Source organism: Anabrus simplex, chromosome 8, assembly GCF_040414725.1.
Source record: "Anabrus simplex isolate iqAnaSimp1 chromosome 8, ASM4041472v1, whole genome shotgun sequence".
Taxonomy (NCBI): Eukaryota; Metazoa; Arthropoda; class Insecta; order Orthoptera; family Tettigoniidae; genus Anabrus; species Anabrus simplex.
This window is the reverse complement of record NC_090272.1, coordinates 116,635,942-116,656,016: the sequence shown is the minus strand read 5'-3', so window position 1 is coordinate 116,656,016 and position 20,075 is coordinate 116,635,942. Positions and strand designations below refer to the sequence as shown.

Here is a 20,075-nt window from a genome sequence, read left to right as displayed (position 1 = left end):
TGAAAACAATATGAGTGGGAGCTCGAGAGGGCTAGGCACTCTCTATCCCAATTTGTAGTTAAAGAGACAGAATTTATATCAAGTGTCTTTTACATTTTAAAGGAAAGTTACATGATAAAAGTTTCGAACGTGCCCCGAGGGTTAAAATGCTGAGCTAGCGAGCAAAGAAGTTATTAAAAGGCCATTACCTGATGGATGAACTGCTGCCCGAAGAAAGGGGCGCTTCCCGCCCCCTGCTACATAATCACACTAGGATAGATGTTACTGAAGTGGCCCCGAGACAAGAAAATCAGCAGTTTATATACCCTCGTGGAACATTTGAGACCTTTCATGAATGATAACAACCCGCCCATAAATTTTTATTGGTCGGCTAAAGATTACAAGTCAAAACTGAAGAAGACATCTAGGATTGGTGGAAAATTAATTACAGAAATTACTCATTGGTCAAATTCAAAACTGGTGGAAAGAGAAGGGTTATACTGCCAACTCAAAAAATGAATGAAAGAAATTTAACAAAGAACAAACTTATGAATACCTAATTTCTTCAAAAAACAGTTCCTTCACTTCGCACTAGGGTGCACAATTATCGTTCTTAAGTAGTGCCATCTAGAAGAGAATGTCCACACTACTTGCTACAGAGCAAACAAATCGAAATAGACATAGTTCAAAACACTTCAAAATTTACCGTAGAGACATCCTCCGAGAAACTTTTGAATTAACATGGTTGTTAAAGTTCAGGCTTCCTCCAGTAGAGGAGTTTCAACTGGCGCAATGTTTGAATTAGCGGCGTGGAGGTGTACCGCCCGGTACAATTATTATTATTATTATTATTATTATTATTATTATTATTATTATTATTATTATTATTCCTTATGCCAAACTAAGGAGCTCGTGTGAACTTATTTAGCACAACGTTTCTTCTTGTTTTCGCAAAATCTCTTCATCCTTTCACTGTGCTTCCTTTTGTGTTCTTTCGTACATCCTGTAGCTTGTATTTTTGCTTTATCAGCAGATTTATTATTATTATTATTATTATTATTATTATTATTATTATTATTATTATTATTTGGAGTAGTGGTACCGAGCTTGTGGGTGCGCGGTTTTGGTCACGTATATATCAGCTAACATTCGAGAGATAGTGAGTTAGGGGCCGATGACCTTCGATGTTTGGCCCTTTAAAACAACAAGCAGCATAGCGAGTTAGAAACCCATTGCTGGCAGCTCTGAGTATGTTTTTCCGTGGTTTCCCGTTTTCACACCAGGCAAGTGCTGGGGAGTTCTTAATAAAGGTCACGGTGGCTTCCCTCCCACCCATAGCTCTTTCCTACCCCATAGTTTCCATAAGACCTATCTGTGTCTGTGCGACGTGAAGTGAATTTTGTAGGTAATTAGTGGTACAGTATTGGAGTTTCACAGGATGAGTGTAAAGAATTCTCTGCCATATCGCCTGGCAGGAATCATACAGTTCATCACTTGATCCCATGACCCTTGGTGAACATCGTTCCAGTCCTCATTACAGAATCACTATATTTGTACGAGTCGGGAATTAAACCTGGAGCATCTCAACACCATGGTGATAATCAGTATTGTATTAGAATATTGAATTAACCGAATTCTTAGCATACACTGAAGACAGATAAAATGATATGTGTACGTGCGTGCGTGAACACTCTTGTTCCTTTAAGCTTCAAAGCAATAAGATTACCACCAAAAATATGACTTTCTATTGAGGTATCTAATTAAATTAAGGAAAACTCAATCGTCAAAATTTACCAGTATTTCGCCCCAGTGTAGCATAGGGTCATCAGTTGCATACCGCACCTTTCTAAGACACTGGGCTGCAGCACGCTTGTAGCGACACCATGCAAGATATTACGTTAATAGCAAAAATGCAGTACCGAGGTACTGCGGGATAATATATCTCCACTTGCTTTATCTGCCCTTGTGGTATCCAAACGATGAGCCAATGCTACAGTGGAACGAAACAGTGGTAATTTTTGACGACAGAGTTTTCCTGCATTTTATTTAATTGCCTCAATCGAAAGCCATTCTTTTGGTCATGCTAGCCCGGAAGTATATAAACGGAGAATATGCTTTACTGAGTAAACTTACCTGACATTCATCCAGTAGTATATGAGAGGATTGACCATGGAGTTGCTCATAGCGAGCCAGTAGAAGGCCAGGTACAGATGCTGGACGTAGCGGGAGTACCTGATAGACTTGTTGTGGTGCGTGTATATGAAGTAGGCGTGATAAGGCAACCAGCAGATGGCGAAAATCATCACGATGATGATGAACATTCGTACTACCTGCGAACATGGTAAGAAGTAATAAAATTAGATTTCCAAGGAAGCATGATACTAGTATTAGTAAAATATACATATTGAAATATTTTCTTCCTTTTTTCAATATACATTACTCCGAACCAGAATAGCAAGTGAGTTCATAACTGCTGTTCTTTATCTAGGGCGCATTCAGGTATCTTTCTTCAGAGGGCAGCACTCTTATGGTAGCATGACAAGGCATGACAACTTAGCAAAATGAAGTTCTTTGGCCGTAACTATGAACATAGCAACAGAGGAACATGGGAATCCTTGAAACTATAAATAAAAACGGGGAGCTCTGGCAACTGCAGTCTAATAAATCAGTGTATTCTTTTAACACTTTCAGTCACAATTTATCATTTCTGAACATAAAATTTTGAAATTTGGTACATGAACTAAACAAGATATTTGGAATTTTTTCTGATAATTAAAACATCAATCGGATTATCCTGAACAGAGATACAGATCGTCCACTGTAGTGGGCATGGTGACTGGCAGATAAGAGATTGTCTAAAAAAATAGTCAATTTATGTCCGTAATGCCCCCATAAAACATCATTGGAGAATAGTAGTATAATTGGATGGTTCTGCCGCCTCCTCCTCCTCGCGCGGCGCGGGAAATTTGAATTATGGCGGGAAATTTGAATTTTGGCGGGAGATTTAATTTGTAAACAAAGCCACGTGCTTTTTGACAGCTGTCATCGACAACAACGCATCGCTAACCTCACTGCTGCCATCTTGACGGGCCTAAACCTCAGTAGTGCCAAACTAACCTAACTAGCGTGAGGTAAACAAAGCCACGTGCTTTTTGACAGCTGTCATCGACAACAACGCATCGCTAACCTCACTGCTGCCATCTTGACGGGCCTAAACCTCAGTAGTACCAACTTACCCTAACTAGCATGAGGTAAACAAAGCCACGTGTTTTTTGACAGCCACGTGCTTTTTGACAGACAACAACGCATCGCTAACCTCAGTACTGCCATCTTGACGGGCCTAAACCTCAGTAGTGCCAACTTAACCTAACTAGCGCGAGATAAACAAATCCACGTGCTTTTTGACAGCCACGTGCTTTTTGACAGATTTGTAAACAAAGCCACGTGCTTTTTGACAGACAACAACGCATCGCTAACCTCAGTACTGCCATCTTGACGGGCCTAAACCTCAGTAGTGCCAACTTAACCTAACTAATGCGAGGTAAACAAAGCCACGTGTTTTTTTGACAGTCACGTGCTTTTTTTGACAGCTGTCATCCGTCATCTTTAAACCACAAAGCACTGTGCTGCCCTCTTTAGATGCAAAATTCGTCACCTGTCATCCGCAGTGCTGCCATCTTGACGGGTCTAAACCTTAGTGCTACCAACTTAACCTAACTAGCGCGAGGTAAACAAAGCCACGTGTTTTTTGACAGCTGTCATCCGCCATCATTAATCTATAGAGCACAGTGCTGCCCTCTTTAGCTACTTACCTTTGAAATGTGGTGGCGGATAATTTGAAAAATGCTTTTTGACAGCAGCCATCTTTGTGCACCATGCTGCCCTCTTTAGCTAGATACCTGTGGTGGCAGGCAATTCCACATGGCAGCAGCCATCTTTAATCAAGAGAGCACTGTGCTGCCATCTTTAGCTAGATACCTTTGAAATGTGGTGGCGGCAAATTGAAAAATTTCACGTGCTCTTGTTTGAAAACAAACTCACGTGCTTTTTTGACAGCTACCATCCGCCATCTTTAATCAACAGAGCATAGTGCTGCCCTCTTTAGTTTGAAATGTGGTGGCGGCAAATTCCACGTGCTCTTGTTTGGAAACAAGGCCATGTGCTTTTTTGACAGCTGTCATCCGCCATCTTTAATCAACAGAGCACCATGCTGCTATCATGCGGGCAATTTCGTCAGCTGTCATCCGCCATCTTTAAACACCGTGCTGCCCTCTTTATGGCTACTACCTTAAGCACGTAGTAGCGGGCAATTTGAAAAGTTCTGTTAGCTATCATCCGCCATCTTTAATCAAGAGAGCACCGTGCTGCCATCTTTAGCTAGATACCTTTGAAATGTGGTGGCGGCAAATTGAAAAATTTCACGTGCTCTTGTTTGGAAACAAACTCACGTGCTTTTTTGACAGCTACCATCCGCCATCTTTAATCAACAGAGCATAGTGCTGCCCTCTTTAGTTTGAAATGTGGTGGCGGCAAATTCGACGTGCTCTTGTTTGGAAACAAAGCCATGTGCTTTTTTGACAGCTGTCATCCGCCATCTTTAATCCAGAGAGCACCGTGCTGCCCTCTTTATCGTAGTAGATGTAAATTCGTCACCTGTCATCCGCAGTGCAGCCATCTTTAGCTAGATACCTTTGAAATGTGGTGGTGGATAATTTAAAAAGAGAAATTCTACAGCAGCCCTCTCTCGACGCTAATTGCATAAGATGGCGGCTATACATGACTCCTTAAGGGTGCTTACGCAAGATGGCTGCTATACACAGGTTCTTATGAGACGCCCTTGGGATGCTTGCGCAAGATGGCAGTTATACATGGCTCCTTATGAGATGCCCTAGGGATGCTTGCTCAAGATAGCGACTGCTCTTATGGGACGGCTTAAGTGTCCTTGCACAAGATGGCTTGAGACGCCCTAAGGATGCTTGCGCAAGATGGCGGACACAAGATGGCGGCTATACACAACTCCTTATGAGACGCTTTAAGGGTGCTTGCGCAAGATGGTTGCTACTCTTATGAAGAAAGCTAGCTTAGAGGCTAACGTGTCGTGCTAGTTCGATTCATTAAATTTAGGGCTTAAATGCAAAATGTTAAATATATCGAAAACGGTGCACTGTAGAGCAAAACGGACAAAATTTTTCTGCCCAATACCTAGGTTCGCAGTATGAGGAACAAGAAAACCATAGTCTAATGATGGGATCAACGGTTCGGTTCCTACTTAGGCCCTTTGACATTTGCTCTGTTTTAGCTTGTATTGAAGCGAGTCTTCGTAACATGATCAGGTCTAACTATGGTAGAGAGTATAACGTACCGTGCTGGTTCGATTCATTAAATTTGGAGGCTTAAATGCAAAATGTTAAATATCTCGAAAACGGTGCATCGTAGAGCAAAACGGACAAAATTTTTCCGCCTAATACGTAGGTTCGTAGTATCAGGAACAAGAAAAAACATAGTCTAATGATGAGATCAACGGTTCGATTCTTACTTAAGCCCTTTGGCATTGGCAGCTATCTATTTCTACAAGATGGTGGCTGCTCTTATGAGACACAAAATGGCTTGAGACGTCCTAGGGATGCTTACGCAAGATGGCGGACACAAAATGATGACTATACATAGCTCCTTATGAGACAGCCTAGGGGTGCTCGCACAAGATGGCAGCTACTCTTATGAACAAAGCTAGCTTAGAGGCTACTGCGCAAGATAACAGCTGCTGTTATGCATGTGGTGGAGGGCAATTTGAAATTCTATGTGCTTAATCAACACAGCACCCTGCTACCCTCTTTAGCTGAAATGTGGTGGTGGATAATTTGAAAAATTCTTTTGACAGCTATCATCTTTGAACAATGGCGACTATACATAGGCTGTTAAGGCCTTATCATTCTCCTCCTCCTCCTCCTCCTTCTCTACCTCCTCCTCCGCCTCTTATGTCAAGGCATAGCTTTATATCGAACAAGTTTAAACCTGCGCAAGCATCCTTAGGGTGTCTCAAGCCATCTTGTGCAAGGACACTTAAGCCGTCCCATAAGAGCAGTCGCTATCTTGAGCAAGCATCCCTAGGGCATCTCATAAGGAGCCATGTATAACTGCCATCTTGCGCAAGCATCCCAAGGGCGTCTCATAAGAACCTGTGTATAGTAGCCATCTTGCGTAAGCACCCTTAAGGAGTCATGTATAGCCGCCATCTTATGCAATTAGCGTCGAGAGAGGGCTGCTGTAGAATTTCTCTTTTTAAATTATCCACCACCACATTTCAAAGGTATCTAGCTAAAGATGGCAGCACTGCGGATGACAGGTGACGAATTTACATCTACTACGATAAAGAGGGCAGCACGGTGCTCTCTGGATTAAAGATGGCGGATGACAGCTGTCAAAAAAGCACGTGAGTTTGTTTCCAAACAAGAGAATGTAGAATTTGCCGCCACCACATTTCAAAGGTATCTAGCTAAAGATGGCAGCACGGTGCTCTCTTGATTAAAGATGGCGGATGATAGCTAACAGAACTTTTCAAATTGCCCGCTACTACGTGCTTAAGGTAGTAGCCATAAAGAGGGCAGCACGATGTTTAAAGATGGCGGATGACAGCTGACGAAATTGCCCGCATGATAGCAGCACGGTGCTCTGTTGATTAAAGATGGCGGATGACAGCTGTCAAAAAAGCACATGGCTTTGTTTCCAAACAAGAGCACGTGGAATTTGCCGCCACCACATTTCAAACTAAAGAGGGCAGCACTAAGCTCTGTTGATTAAAGATGGCGGATGGTAGCTGTCAAAAAAGCACGTGAGTTTGTTTCCAAACAGGAGCACGTGAAATTTTTCAATTTGCCGCCACCACATTTCAAAGGTATCTAGCTAAAGATGGCAGCACAGTGCTCTCTTGATTAAAGATGGCTGCTGTCATGTGGAATTGCCTGCCACCACAGGTATCTAGCTAAAGAGGGCAGCATGGTGCACAAAGATGGCTGCTGTCAAAAAGCATTTTTCAAATTATCCGCCACCACATTTCAAATGTAAGTAGCTAAAGAGGGCAGCACTGTGCTCTATAGATTAATGATGGCGGATGACAGCTGTCAAAAAACACGTGGCTTTGTTTACCTCGCGCTAGTTAGGTTAAGTTGGTAGCACTAAGGTTTAGACCCGTCAAGATGGCAGCACTGCGGATGACAGGTGACGAATTTTGCATCTAAAGAGGGCAGCACAGTGCTTTGTGGTTTAAAGATGACGGATGACAGCTGTCAAAAAAAGCACGTGACTGTCAAAAAAACACGTGGCTTTGTTTACCTCGCACTAGTTAGGTTAAGTTGGCACTACTGAGGTTTAGGCCCGTCAAGATGGCAGTACTGAGGTTAGCGATGCGTTGTTGTCTGTCAAAAAGCACGTGGCTTTGTTTACAAATCTGTCAAAAAGCACGTGGCTGTCAAAAAGCACGTGGATTTGTTTATCTCGCGCTAGTTAGGTTAAGTTGGCACTACTGAGGTTTAGGCCCATCAAGATGGCAGTACTGAGGTTAGCGATGCGTTGTTGTCTGTCAAAAAGCACGTGGCTGTCAAAAAACACGTGGCTTTGTTTACCTCATGCTAGTTAGGGTAAGCTGGTACTACTGAGGTTTAGGCCCGTCAAGATGGCAGCAGTGAGGTTAGCGATGCGTTGTTGTCGATGACAGCTGTCAAAAAGCACGTGGCTTTGTTTACCTCACGCTAGTTAGGTTAAGTTGGCACTACTGAGGTTTAGGCCCGTCAAGATGGCAGCAGTGAGGTTAGCGATGCGTTGTTGTCGATGACAGCTGTCAAAAAGCACGTGGCTTTGTTTACAAATTCAAATCTCCCGCCAAAATTCAAATTTCCCGCCAAAATTCAAATTTCCCGCGCCGCGCGAGGAGGAGGAGGCGGCAGATTCATCCAATTATACTACTGAGAATAATTATCAAAATATTGTATTTGTAAAGTATTTATAATAGGGCCAATAACAATGAACATCTCAATAATGAATAAACTCAAACAATTCATAGTCAGTCTAGGCAGTTACTTTGTATGAAACTGTCGAAAGCAGTTTCTGTCTCTTGCAATGCACAGGTGCAACCTACACTTAGCACACTTCATGTGCGTTTTTGCTTTGCACCCCGGGTTCTTGCACCTTGACACTGACTGTTGTTCGTCAAAGCTAGGTAAGTGGCCGACTGAATCAAACCGCACAACCTCTACTGGTTTCAGCTCATTTCTTCTCTTGGCCGGTACAACTGATGACACGGATTCATTTGACGGTCTGTCCCTCTTCTTTGCAATGGACTTACCAGCCATAATCCATGCTTCTGCTATGTGCTGGGGAAAGTGTATCAAATCCAATGTTTTATTTGCAGGAAGGCCAAGGACCTTTGCTTCACGCACATACTCTTACCATGAATTGGTTATGGCCATGTCCAGGACATGTGTAAATAGGCGTTGTGTCCACTTTATTGAGCGTATGAAGGTACGGTAAATTGAAATCAGAAAGTCAAATTTATCGACACCACCCATGCAAGTGTTGTAGTGTCTCACAACTTCAGGTCTCGGAACATTGAGGTATTCCTTTTTTTTCTTGCCCAACGCTTGCACATGTCCGCATTCCCAATTCCTTGGAAGTTAGATCCCATGATCACGGAATTGTTGTCGAACCACTTCGTAAGGATTACAGCACCATCATTACTGATTACCTCTAGCATGAATCCTCGAAATTAATTTTTTTTTACATCTGCATCAGCACGAAGAGGTGGGCTATGAAACCGGTTCACACGAACTGTCCCAGTAGAATAAATACCTTTATTCTGTAACCACTGAAGTAGCCAATACGTGCTAAAATAGTTGTCAAAATACAACTGAGGGAATGGCACATTTATGCGCTTGGAAAGCTGCATAACAACACTAGCTCCGAGCCCAAATTGTTTGTACTCTGCATTTATTGGCGTTGAAGCACCTTGAAAAAGGAGGAAGTCGTACATCATGCCACTCTCTCCACACAAAATAAATACTTTCAAGCCCCACTTAGTAGGTTTGTTCTGAACATATTGTTTGACGTTGATCTGGCCCTTGAAAGGTATCATTTGTTCATCTATGCAGAGTTTACCTTCCAGTTCTAACTCTTTACATCTAGATTTTATCGCATCAAACAAAGGATGGACTTTCCAAAAACGATCTGTGTTGTTGGGATCTTTGTTCCTGTTATCTACAAAGTGCATATTTTGGCGCAATTTAAAAAATCTGTTCAATGTCATGTTTTCGGATATCAGAGGCACACAAAATTTAGGTTCCCAATACAAACGAACTCGTGGATAGTTCAAGTTTCCCATAAGTAAATGAATTCCAATGAAAGTTTTTATTTCTTGTACTGTTGCAGGCGGAAAGGTAGCTGTGTTCTGCACTGCATACAAGTTCCTATTTTCAACTATTTCCTCAAGTAAATTCTGATTGCAATACTTTTCAAAGTAAGAAGTAGGACTGGGCAACTGGTATTTGTTACTCACTGGAGGTTGGTAGAAACTTATGGGAGGTGAAACATAGGTCCCAGGACGCCAAGAGATATCCTTCTTCTGTGTCAGTTCCTGATCAATAAAGTATGTCTTTGATAATTCATCAATTGTCATGCATGTATGTTTCGGTAAATGTTCATTACCTTCATTACTTTTTGAAGGATTATTTTCTTCAGGAATGTGGCCATCAATGTGAGAATCATTAAAAGATTCAGTGTGAAATGTGCCTGCATCTTCTTGCTGCAAGTAATCAACGAGTGAGGCGAATTCATCAGTCTCTGTTTCTGCTTGGAAGTCTTCATTTTCTCCTAGCTCTTCAATTTCAGATAGATCACCATTTTCCAGGAGGTTTAAAATATCTTCAACACTATACTTTGGTCTATTATTCCTGAACATTTTACGTCAATTATGGGTACACTATGCCAGCCCCGTGGTGTAGGGGTAGCGTGCCTGCCTCTTACCCGGAGGCCCCGGGTTCGATCCCGGCCAGGTCAGGGATTTTTACCTGGACCTGAGGGCTGGTTCGAGGTCCACTCAGCCTACGTGATTAGAATTGAGGAGCTATCTGACGGTGAGGTAGCGGCCCCGGTCTAGAAAGCCAAGAATAACGGCCGAGAGGATTCGTCGTGCTGACCACACGACACCTCGTAATCTGCAGGCCTTCGGGCTGAGCAGCGGTCGCTTGGTAGGCCAAGGCCCTTCAAGGGCTGTAGTGCCATGGGGTTTGGTTTGGTTTTTTTATGGGTACACTATATAAATAAGAAACCGAAAACTGGCAGTAATGCACACCAAACAACTGTCACAGGTTATGACTACCACACGGACTAAGAATACAAACATTCAATGCTAGTCACCATGTCCACTGTGGTTGACGATTTTTTAACAAATGCTACGTGAAAATAAGTTATGCCAACCCATGAATGCCAATATTTTATGACTAATAGAAACACTCCCAAACAGAAAAAAAAAATACCAACCTACATTCTCAGTTATCTGGACAACTGTGTGAATGTGTGAACACACCCTAGATTGGTAACTCGGGCAACCACTGCCAGGTAACATATTATTGATATTACCAGCAGTTACAAATTTAGTCAGTAGATGAATCAGACTATCTAGGCTATGTCATAGAATATCATGTCCACCTCAGTGTACACTATGACCTCTACTTTTCCAAACTTTTAGAAAGTCATTAAACCATCGGAAATAAATCGTCCACTACAGTGGACAAATAGACTGAAAGGGTTAAGTTCATGAGTGTTTAATAACGGTAAAAGGTCTACTCCATCAAAGTGTATTTTACCTTTTGTTTCTTAGCGTATTAATGACTGTTTCTGACGGTAATATATCTGGAAATGTTGGACGGGAAAATGATTTTAGAATCAAAATAGCATACCACTTCTCAAACATCCCCACAGTGTTTAATTATTTATTTATTGATATATCTTATGGCGACGATGAGATAGGAGTGGGAAGGAACTGACCATGGTAGAGCTCCAGCATTTATCTGGTATGAAAACGGGAAAACACGGAAACCATCGACAGGGCTGCCGACAGTTGGGTTCGAACCCACTATATTCCGAATGCAAGCTGATAGCTACGGACTCATACGGCACAGCCACTTGCTCTGTGTATTATGGACTCCTATGCCTTCCAGCGTTAAGTCTGCACGCCTCTGTAAAATAACTATGTGCCTCCACAATCCTCTATTTGCAACTAGCTATGTGGCCTCCTTTTCGATCCTCCTTTACCGGGCTCAGAATCGCTACCACATTAACTCACTGCCTACACTGCAAAAACGTCATCTGTCGACTTCCCTTCGGAAAAATAAATGGCGTATGGCCTCCGGAGAGACCTAGTTCGGGTCTTTTCCTCGCAGAGGGCCTATTAAAAGACCTGCATGTTTGTGAAGATGAGGGCCCTACCTAGGATTCAATCAATCACTACTGATCTGCATTTAGGGCAGTGGCCCAGGTGGCAGATTCCCTATCTGTTTTCCTAGCCTTTTCTTAAATGACCGCAAAGAAATTGGAAATTTATCAAACATCTCCCTTGGTAAATTATACCAGTCCCTAACTCCCCTTCCTATAAACGAATATTTGCCCCAAATTGTCCTCTTCAATTCCAATTTTATCTTCATATTGTGATATTTCCTACTTTTAAAGACACCACTCAAACTTATTCGTCTACTGATATCCTCCCACGCCATCTCTCCACTGACAGCTCGGAACATACTACTTAATCGAGCTAATGCTGAATACGCCACACACAACCGCAGCCCCCGAGCCACTGGAATTACCCAATTAAGGTTAAACCCCCGACGCGGCCGGGAATCGAACCCGGGACCTTCTGGACCGAAGGCCAGCACGCTAACCATTTAGCCATGGGGCCGAACTTCCTTTCGGTGATTCATCTGCTATGAGGAATCGCTCATTATTTATTGGTGCCGATCCTCGAATGCGCTCCTCTGCCAGTGTTACGTTGGAGAATGATGGTGTATATATAATTCCCCTGTATCCCCCTCCCCCAACCTTCACAAAAATAGCCCATTGATGCTCGTGCAGTGGAGTGGAAAATTAAATACTGATTGCTTTCATTTGAACCCGAAATAGAATTGGGTGCCTGCATACCTCAAATATACTCTCAGAAGCCCATTTTCGTTGGTCACATTGCGAGAAATTGAAGTTATGCTTGATACGTGTATCTTGATGACAGTCCTATGCATTTCTTTCTTTTTCTTTGCAGTTGGTCTTACGTCACACGAAGTTATGGCGATGATGGGATAGGACAGGGATAGGACTGAGAAGGAAGCGTCTGTGGCTTTGCCCTCGCATTTGCCTGGTGTGAAAGTGGGAAATCACGGAAAATTGTCTTCAGGAATGCCGAGAGTGGGGTTCGAATTTACTATCTTTCGAATGTAGTTGATAGCTACGTGACCCAAACCACGTAACCAACTCGCTCAGTCTATCTAAAGTAGACCCAAATGTAACAAATTACTTTGTGCAAGAAAGGAAAAAAGCTAAGAACAAATAAAGGAATGCAGCTTCAAACACTGCACTCTATTGCAGCTAAAGCGGGCCTCATGATCAACATTGGAAAGACCGAGTTTATGACCAACATCAAAGATGCCCCTACAACAATGGGAGTCAGTGATACAAAACACATCAAGAGAGCTAAAAATGTGAAGTACCTCGGAGAGTGGATATCGGAGGTCATAAGTGAAACGATGGCTCTTGAAAAAGGAGAATCAAATTAGACAAGGCCTACCAAGCCTGCAGAAAACTGTATGCCTCAAAGCATTTATCAAAGAATGTAAAACTGAGACACTATAAGGCAGTAGTCAGACCATCAGTCCTCTATGCAGCAGAATGCCTGTCCCTAACTAAAAAAAAACCCACTGAGAGCCCTGGAAGTGCAAGAACGGAAATCCCTGAGAAGAATAATAGGGCCAAGGATCCTACCAGATGGAAGGCGATGGTACAAACCCAACAATGAGCTCTACCAGCATCAAGAAAACCTCATAGATGCCATCAGGAGAAAACGTCTGACTTTCTATGGACACCTATACAGAATGGATCCTAATAGATTATCCCATAAGATCTTCAAGGTTGCTAACAAAGGCAAAGCTACTGGATTCCCCTGGGCCAAACAAGTGGACAAAGATCTTGCAGAGCTGAATATTAATCAAGCCGCCATTACTGACATAAAGGCATACCGTTTAATGGTCAAAACTAAACCTTTCCTAACATCCCTTACATCAGCTAGCCGCAAAGAAGCCGGGAATTGGTCAGAGGAGCGCAGGAAAAAATTCAGCGAGAAAATGAAGGAATACTGGGCCAACAGGAAGGCTCAAGAGGCCACTAAGAACACAATCCAGTATGCTAAAAGGGGCAGACGAAGACAAAAACACAGCTAGAACACAAGCACCGTGGTCCACAGATGGCCTAAATGCAAAGAAAAAAATAAAGGCAGAATGTTAAAATTATTCCAGAGTGTAGCTTCACTACCGTTGAAAGTTTTCAAAAAGGAATGTATATAGAAGAAAGGCATCAACTTCAGGATTCAACCGAATTTTTCGATTATTAGTTGCATTTGGAAATAGAACTAAAAACAGCCAAAATTAACAGTTCTGGCGAAAGTGTTATTGCGGCCTTTGCACTAAGTTCGGTCAAATTTGGACAAGTCGACCGACAGTTATTAAGAGCAAGGCAGTCAAATCTGTCCAGCTGAAGAAACATATCAATGTGGTTTAGGCAAAACTTGACTCAAATTAGCTGACGTTTGACAGTTTAATAATGGACATTAATAGCGCTGATGTCAATGACAGTTGATACCGGATTATTTCGTGTAGCTGTTGGTAACCTGGTGCAGCACTTTTAAGGGAGACCCTCCAATGAGGGTGGGTGGGCTCTACCATGTATGGGAAATAGAGTGTTTTTATTGTGGAGGATGTTGTTTTGTGTGGTTTATGAATTCCATGACTGGTGCAGACAACACAAACACCTAGTCCGCGAGCCATGGGAATTAACCGTTTAAGATTAAAACCTGTTGACCCTGCCGGAAATAGAACCCAGAGCCTAAATAACCCAATTATCGCTAGTGATACCTCTTCAAGCTATGCATGTGATAAGAAAAATGCCGATTAGAAATGCAATTAATGTAATTCTTTAAAGCGTCCAGACGAACCTTCGGGTGCTAAGTTCTGCCGGTCGTTTCCGAGCGAAGTGGAGTGAGGTTCTTTGAATTATCACTTCTTCATTTCTTCAGATGAGGCCATTTTCAGCATCTTCTGTGATCTTCATTAACAAGGGTCAATCCCGGATCAGTTCTATTAAATACATTTTCCGGCCCACTTGCAAGTGAAGATGTAATTCTCCCCTAGTACGTCGGCACTGCATTGTGCTTATCACATGTGTTGTATGTCCGGCGCTCCCTTCTCGCTCCGCCAGCCAGCTACACGCGCGCCAAGTGTCATTCTTCTAGCCTCGACGCGCAGCTCTCAGTGCGCGTGCCTGAACAGTCGTGTGTGTACTATAAAGAGGAACTCCCAGCCTGTCCAGATGCCCACTTGCCCCGGTGTCCAGCTCCAGAATACACCCTACGTCGAGCACGGAGGCTACTCCTCTTGAAAATGTGCTTCGACCAGGTGGACTGAATTTCTGGCAGTACGAGGTCTCACCTCTGGTCACCGCTCCTCTTATTCCGCTGCCCATATCCAGACATTCTATTACATACCGTTATATTTCCCTAATCAAGGCAAGCTCCCTTGGTTTCGCCAAGTAAGAGTTCTTCCAACATTGAACTTGCTTTTATGAACTCAGCAAGGAAGGACTTTCCAAAACATTTATGTCAGTACTTCGGATAGTTTTCGACTATCGACTTTTCTTATCACAAGGACTATCTTTTCTAGATAGTAGTGGATGTAAATACTGCAAACTTGTATATAGTGTACAGAAGATAGACTCTTTCTCAAGATTCCTAATTCATTTTGCTTCAAGTTAAATTTCAGTTTTATGTGTGTAAATAGTGTATTTTGCATTTGAAGCGAATAATAAAGTTGTGTTTTGTAAATCTCAACCTTGGTTACAACAACATGCATAGCTTGCAGTTGGGTCGTTACCGGCGTGCAAGCCGGCCAGTGTCTTGGGGAAGTGCGGTATCCAGCTGATGAGCCCATATCGCACTGGGGCGAAACACTGGTAAATTTTGACGACTGAGTTTCCTGAATTTTATTTAGTTATACGATGTATCACAACGAGACTTATGTGATATAGTTCATGCAATAGTGAAACATAGATTACAAACCCTTTCTGACCGGAGTGGTTTTTTTTTCGGCTAATGGCTTTATGTCGCACCGACACAGATATTCCTTGTGGCGACGAAGGGATAGGAACGTCCTAGGATTGGGGAGGAAGCCGCCGTGGCCTTAATTAACGTACAGCCCCAGCATTTTATAATGTTGTCAAGTTGCTTTTAATGTTGCAATGATTTCACGAGGAGGTCAAGTGAATTAATTATAGCTCACTGAGAATGCAATAGTAAAGTGATCACTTCAAGTCATTTTGAAGCTCCACAATAATTTACAGAATGAACTCTGGTAATTCCCACCAATAGAAATGCTTTTGAGATGGTAACCTCTTAACATTTTCATGAAACTCTCGATCCACTTCCGCTCGCCAAGCATATAATGAGGGTGGCCCTGCTTTGATGTGTAGTTAACGCAGGTGGCTCCACACCAAAGGAAGTGTTGTTGCTCTCCCAGACTAGCATGTGGGAACTGCCAAATGCCCCTCGGGTTCCCCTCACCAACTAACACAATCATGCCACTTAACTGCCAGGATAAGCTCCCTTCAACGTATATACATTAAACAATTAATGGCCAAATGCTCAATAATCCCTTTCGGTGCGTATTTCTACCAGTCACGTAGGTGTTTAATAGCATTAGCTTATTTTTCTTTCAGGCACACTGGATATATATTACCATCACTAATGAATTATGTAGAAGGACATACAAATGGACAGGAAAAGAAAACGGTGCACGAATTACCTCTTTGCTCATTCTAGCAAATATTACTCTGAAAGTAATAAGCATACTTAAGCAAAAATTTCATATAAAACTCTACGTTTGCAGATTAATAAAATCACGCAACGAAGTCTCTTTTATTTTAAGATAAAAACTAAATTGTAATTATATTACTTGAATATTCAAGTCAACCTATAAGTGCTTGAGTAAAGGCTCATGGAATTCAGGGTTTCTTATTTTTAATCTTTTACTGCAAATTGTTATTGCTGTTCGTACGGCAAAATTTAAGTGCTTCTGTCTTTACAGCTAATTCATATATTTTTTAGCGCTGAATATATATATAATGTCTTTGCTCCTAGAGAGACCGCTTTGTGATATATTTCAGCTTAGAACTCCGGTCATCGGGCGAGTTGGCCGTGCGGTTAGGGGCGCGCGGCTGTGAGCTTGTATCCAGGAGATAGCGGGTTCGAACGCCACTGTCGGAAACTCTGAAGATGATTTTCCGTGGTTTCCATTTTCGCACCAGGAAAATGCTGGGGCTGTACCTTAATTAAGGCAACGGCCGCTTCCTTCCCAATCCTAGGACGTTTCTATCCCTTCGTCGCCACAAGCCTATCTGTCTCGGTGCGACGTAAAGCCATTAGCAAAAAAAAAAAAAAAAAAAAAAAAAAAACCACTCCCGTCAGAAAGGGTTTGTCATCTAAGTTTCATTATTGCATGAACTATATCACATAAGTCTCGTTGTGATACATGTGCTGCGGTTCAGTATTTCTCCTAAAACATTGACACATAACGGTATTTCGAGGTATAACGAAGATATATGTATATATTGTAAATACAGAGGAACCTCGATACCTTGAATCACCTCGGGAGGTAGATTTTATTTTGAGCTATCGAAATTTGGAGATATAGATAATATGGTTTTACAGCATGTATAGCATCACGATAGCAGATAATTGGATCATATGTACTGTATCTAGGGGTTTATACTCAAAACATTATTTTTAACAATTCTTAAAAGTATACAAGCAATTTTACGGCATCACTTTAATAATAAGCCTCGTTATAGTAAATTTTTAGAAGACAGGATACAGCACATACATTCCTCGTTAACATCTTTGGAAAAAATCGTTAGTCTCTTCTGTTTGTTACGCTTAATCTTTCCTCCCTTCACATTGAAACTTCTCGTCAATACCACGCAGCCGAGATTCGTAAATTGAGCTTGTCATCCGCGACCTCGGGGCTTGCATTCGTACGTGATCACTAAGTAATGAATTCACACCCGAGAAACAACGACGCTTCGCCAATTTTCCGATCACTAGAAGTTTTAGGTTTTCGGTTCCCGCCATATTAGCTCCCAGCATCACTGTAACCCTTTCTTTACTTGTTAACTCTTCCTCTCTGCACAGCTAATGTTGCACAAAATTCGAGTTACAGACTATGTTTTGCTTCAAGGGAGGAAATGCTTACTTCGTGAACTCCAGAAATTCGTGTAAGCGAATTCGAAGTAATATAGAAATAAACACACGCAAAGAATGGCAAAAACGGCCGGGAAATTTAAGTTACTTCGGGATACGGAAAATTCGAGTAAAAGAGATTTGCGATATCGAGGTTCGAATGTAAATAAATAAATAAATAAATAAATAAATAAATAAATAAATAAATAAATAAATAAATAAATAAATAAATAATTTATTTTTACAAATAGCTTTACGTGGCACCGACCCAGGTTGGTCTTATGACAACGATGGGAGAGGAAAAGGCTAGGAATAGGAAGGAAGAGGCCGAGGACTTAATTAAGGTACACCCCCCAGCATTTGCCTGTTGTGAAAATGGCAAACAACGGTAAACCATCTTCAGGGTTGCCGACAGTGCGGCTCGAACCCACTATCACCCGGATGCAAGTTCACAGCTGCGCGCCCCTAACCGCATGGCCAACTCACGCGGTAAAAAATAAATTGACACATAAATATATTGTAAAAAATTGGAACTATATATAATTTGCTTAACGTCGCACCGACAAAGATAGGTCTGTTGTCGACGATGGGAGAGGAAAGGACTAGGAGCGGGAAGGAAACGACGGTGGCCTTGATTAAGGTACAATCCCAGCATTGTCCTGTGTCAAAACGGAAAACCACACAAAACCATCTTCAGGACTGCCTACAGTGGGTTCGAACTCACTCTGTCCTGAATGCAAGCTGACAGCGACGTGACCCAAACCGTGCAGCCAGTCGCTCGGTCATTGAATGTATCAAACCGTCTAGATCAACAGTGTCCAGAGGAGTTGCCCTGAAGCTTGAATTGGTGCATTGATGTAAAGAGATAGCTTGATTGGGAGTGCGGCATGACTGATAGCACTGACGGACTTACTAACTAGTTAAGTAGTTCAATGTTTATCGAATTGTTTCTTTGATGAATTACTTGAAAAGTCACTTTTCACAATAGCTTATTACAAAAATATAATCATATGTAAATTAAAACTCCGGTTCGAGTCCCGCTGGTTTTAAAAGTACGGAAGATCACAATATGAATATAAAGCTGGAATTCAAGAAGTTTGAACTTCTTTTTTTTTTTGCAATTTGCTTTACGTCGCACTGACACAGATAGGTCTTGTGGCGGCGATCAGATAGGAAACGGCCATACACGTGTGTGAGGTGTGATAGTTAGAAAACACGGAAAATGCTTGTTTTTTTTTTTTTTTTTGCTAGTTACTTTACGTCGCACACGGAAAACGATCTTCAAGTCTGCCGACAGTGGGAAATTGAACCCACTATCTCCCGAACGAAAGCTGACAGCTACCTGAAGAATCCAAAACTGATAGCTCCTCGCTCAGTCAAAGTTTATTCGTCTACTATTCCATGCACTCTCCACTGACACCTCGAAACGTATCACTTAGTCCAGTAGTTCGTCCCCTTACCCCCAAGTCTTCCCAGGACAAAGTTTGAAGCATTTTCATAACATTACTCCCTTGTCAGTAACCACGCAGAATAAATTAGGCTGATTTCCCTCGGACCTTTCCTAGTTCTTGAATCAAGTAATCCTCGTGGGAGAAAGACTCTAATATGGGCCCTCTTATATCCTTCCTACAACTCTTAACACCTCCAGAAATATATTAAGAGATATGCAATCTTCATTTACAACCTCGTTAATGTGATAACCCCAATGAAGAACTTCTCTTAATTCCCATGTACTTACAATGATCCCTGAGTTTCACACCATCAACATAGTAATTAAAACTGAGAGGGCTTTGTCCTCTTTACAACCTGATTTTTTATCGTGTTTACCATTATATCATTAGTCCGCCTGGTGGCCATGATTTTCCTGTTTTCGAAAAATCCACTTATAGTGGATAAAAATAAATGGAAAAGGGGTTGAATTATTTTTGAGAGGATACTTGTCATTCATATATACAGGCTGAAGCGAAATTTGCGCCCTCAAGCGTCGCAACGCGCCTCTCACATGCCAGCAATAAAAAAAGTCTCTCACAAAAGATCGTCTTGCGAGTATATCTGGCAGAAAAAGAACGTTGAAGAGTGGCAATCTGGCAACACTGTAACCACATGTAGAGTAACTACCTCTGTCAGCACGTATTGGACGTGCTGTACAGTCGGAGCAGTGGATAGAGTTTTGGGTTAGCATGCAGGAGGTCGAGGGTTCGATCCTGGTTTGAGGCGCCTTTTATATTTGTTAATTTCCATCGGACATTACATACTGTAATACAGTAAGACACCGGTAATTAGGTCACATGTATCCTACATTTCATCATCATCATCATCATCTGTTTACCCTCCAGGTTCGGCTTTTCCCTCGAACTTAGCGAGGGATCCCACCTCTACCGCCTCAAGGGCAGTGTCCTGGAGCTTCAGACTCTTGGTCGGGGGATACAACTGGGGAGTATGACCAGTACGTCGCCCAGGCGGCCTCACCTGCTATGCTGAACATGGGCCTTGTGGAGGGATGGGAAGATTGGTAGGGATAGGCAAGGAAGAGGGAAGGAAGCGGCCGTGGCCTTAAGTTAGGTAC

At 42.3% G+C, this 20,075-nt stretch overlaps 1 protein-coding gene across 1 annotated transcript in view; it reads right to left on the bottom strand.

Moving 5' to 3' along the window:
* Positions 1-2,108: 2,108 nt before the first annotated feature.
* Positions 2,109-20,075, bottom strand: part of LOC136879328 (tachykinin-like peptides receptor 86C) — a 1,256,628-nt gene continuing 1,238,661 nt past the window's right edge. The window contains exon 8 of the mRNA XM_068229069.1: positions 2,109-2,309. Within this exon, the coding sequence (XP_068085170.1) occupies positions 2,109-2,309 (201 nt within the window). The remainder of the gene's footprint in view (positions 2,310-20,075) is intronic.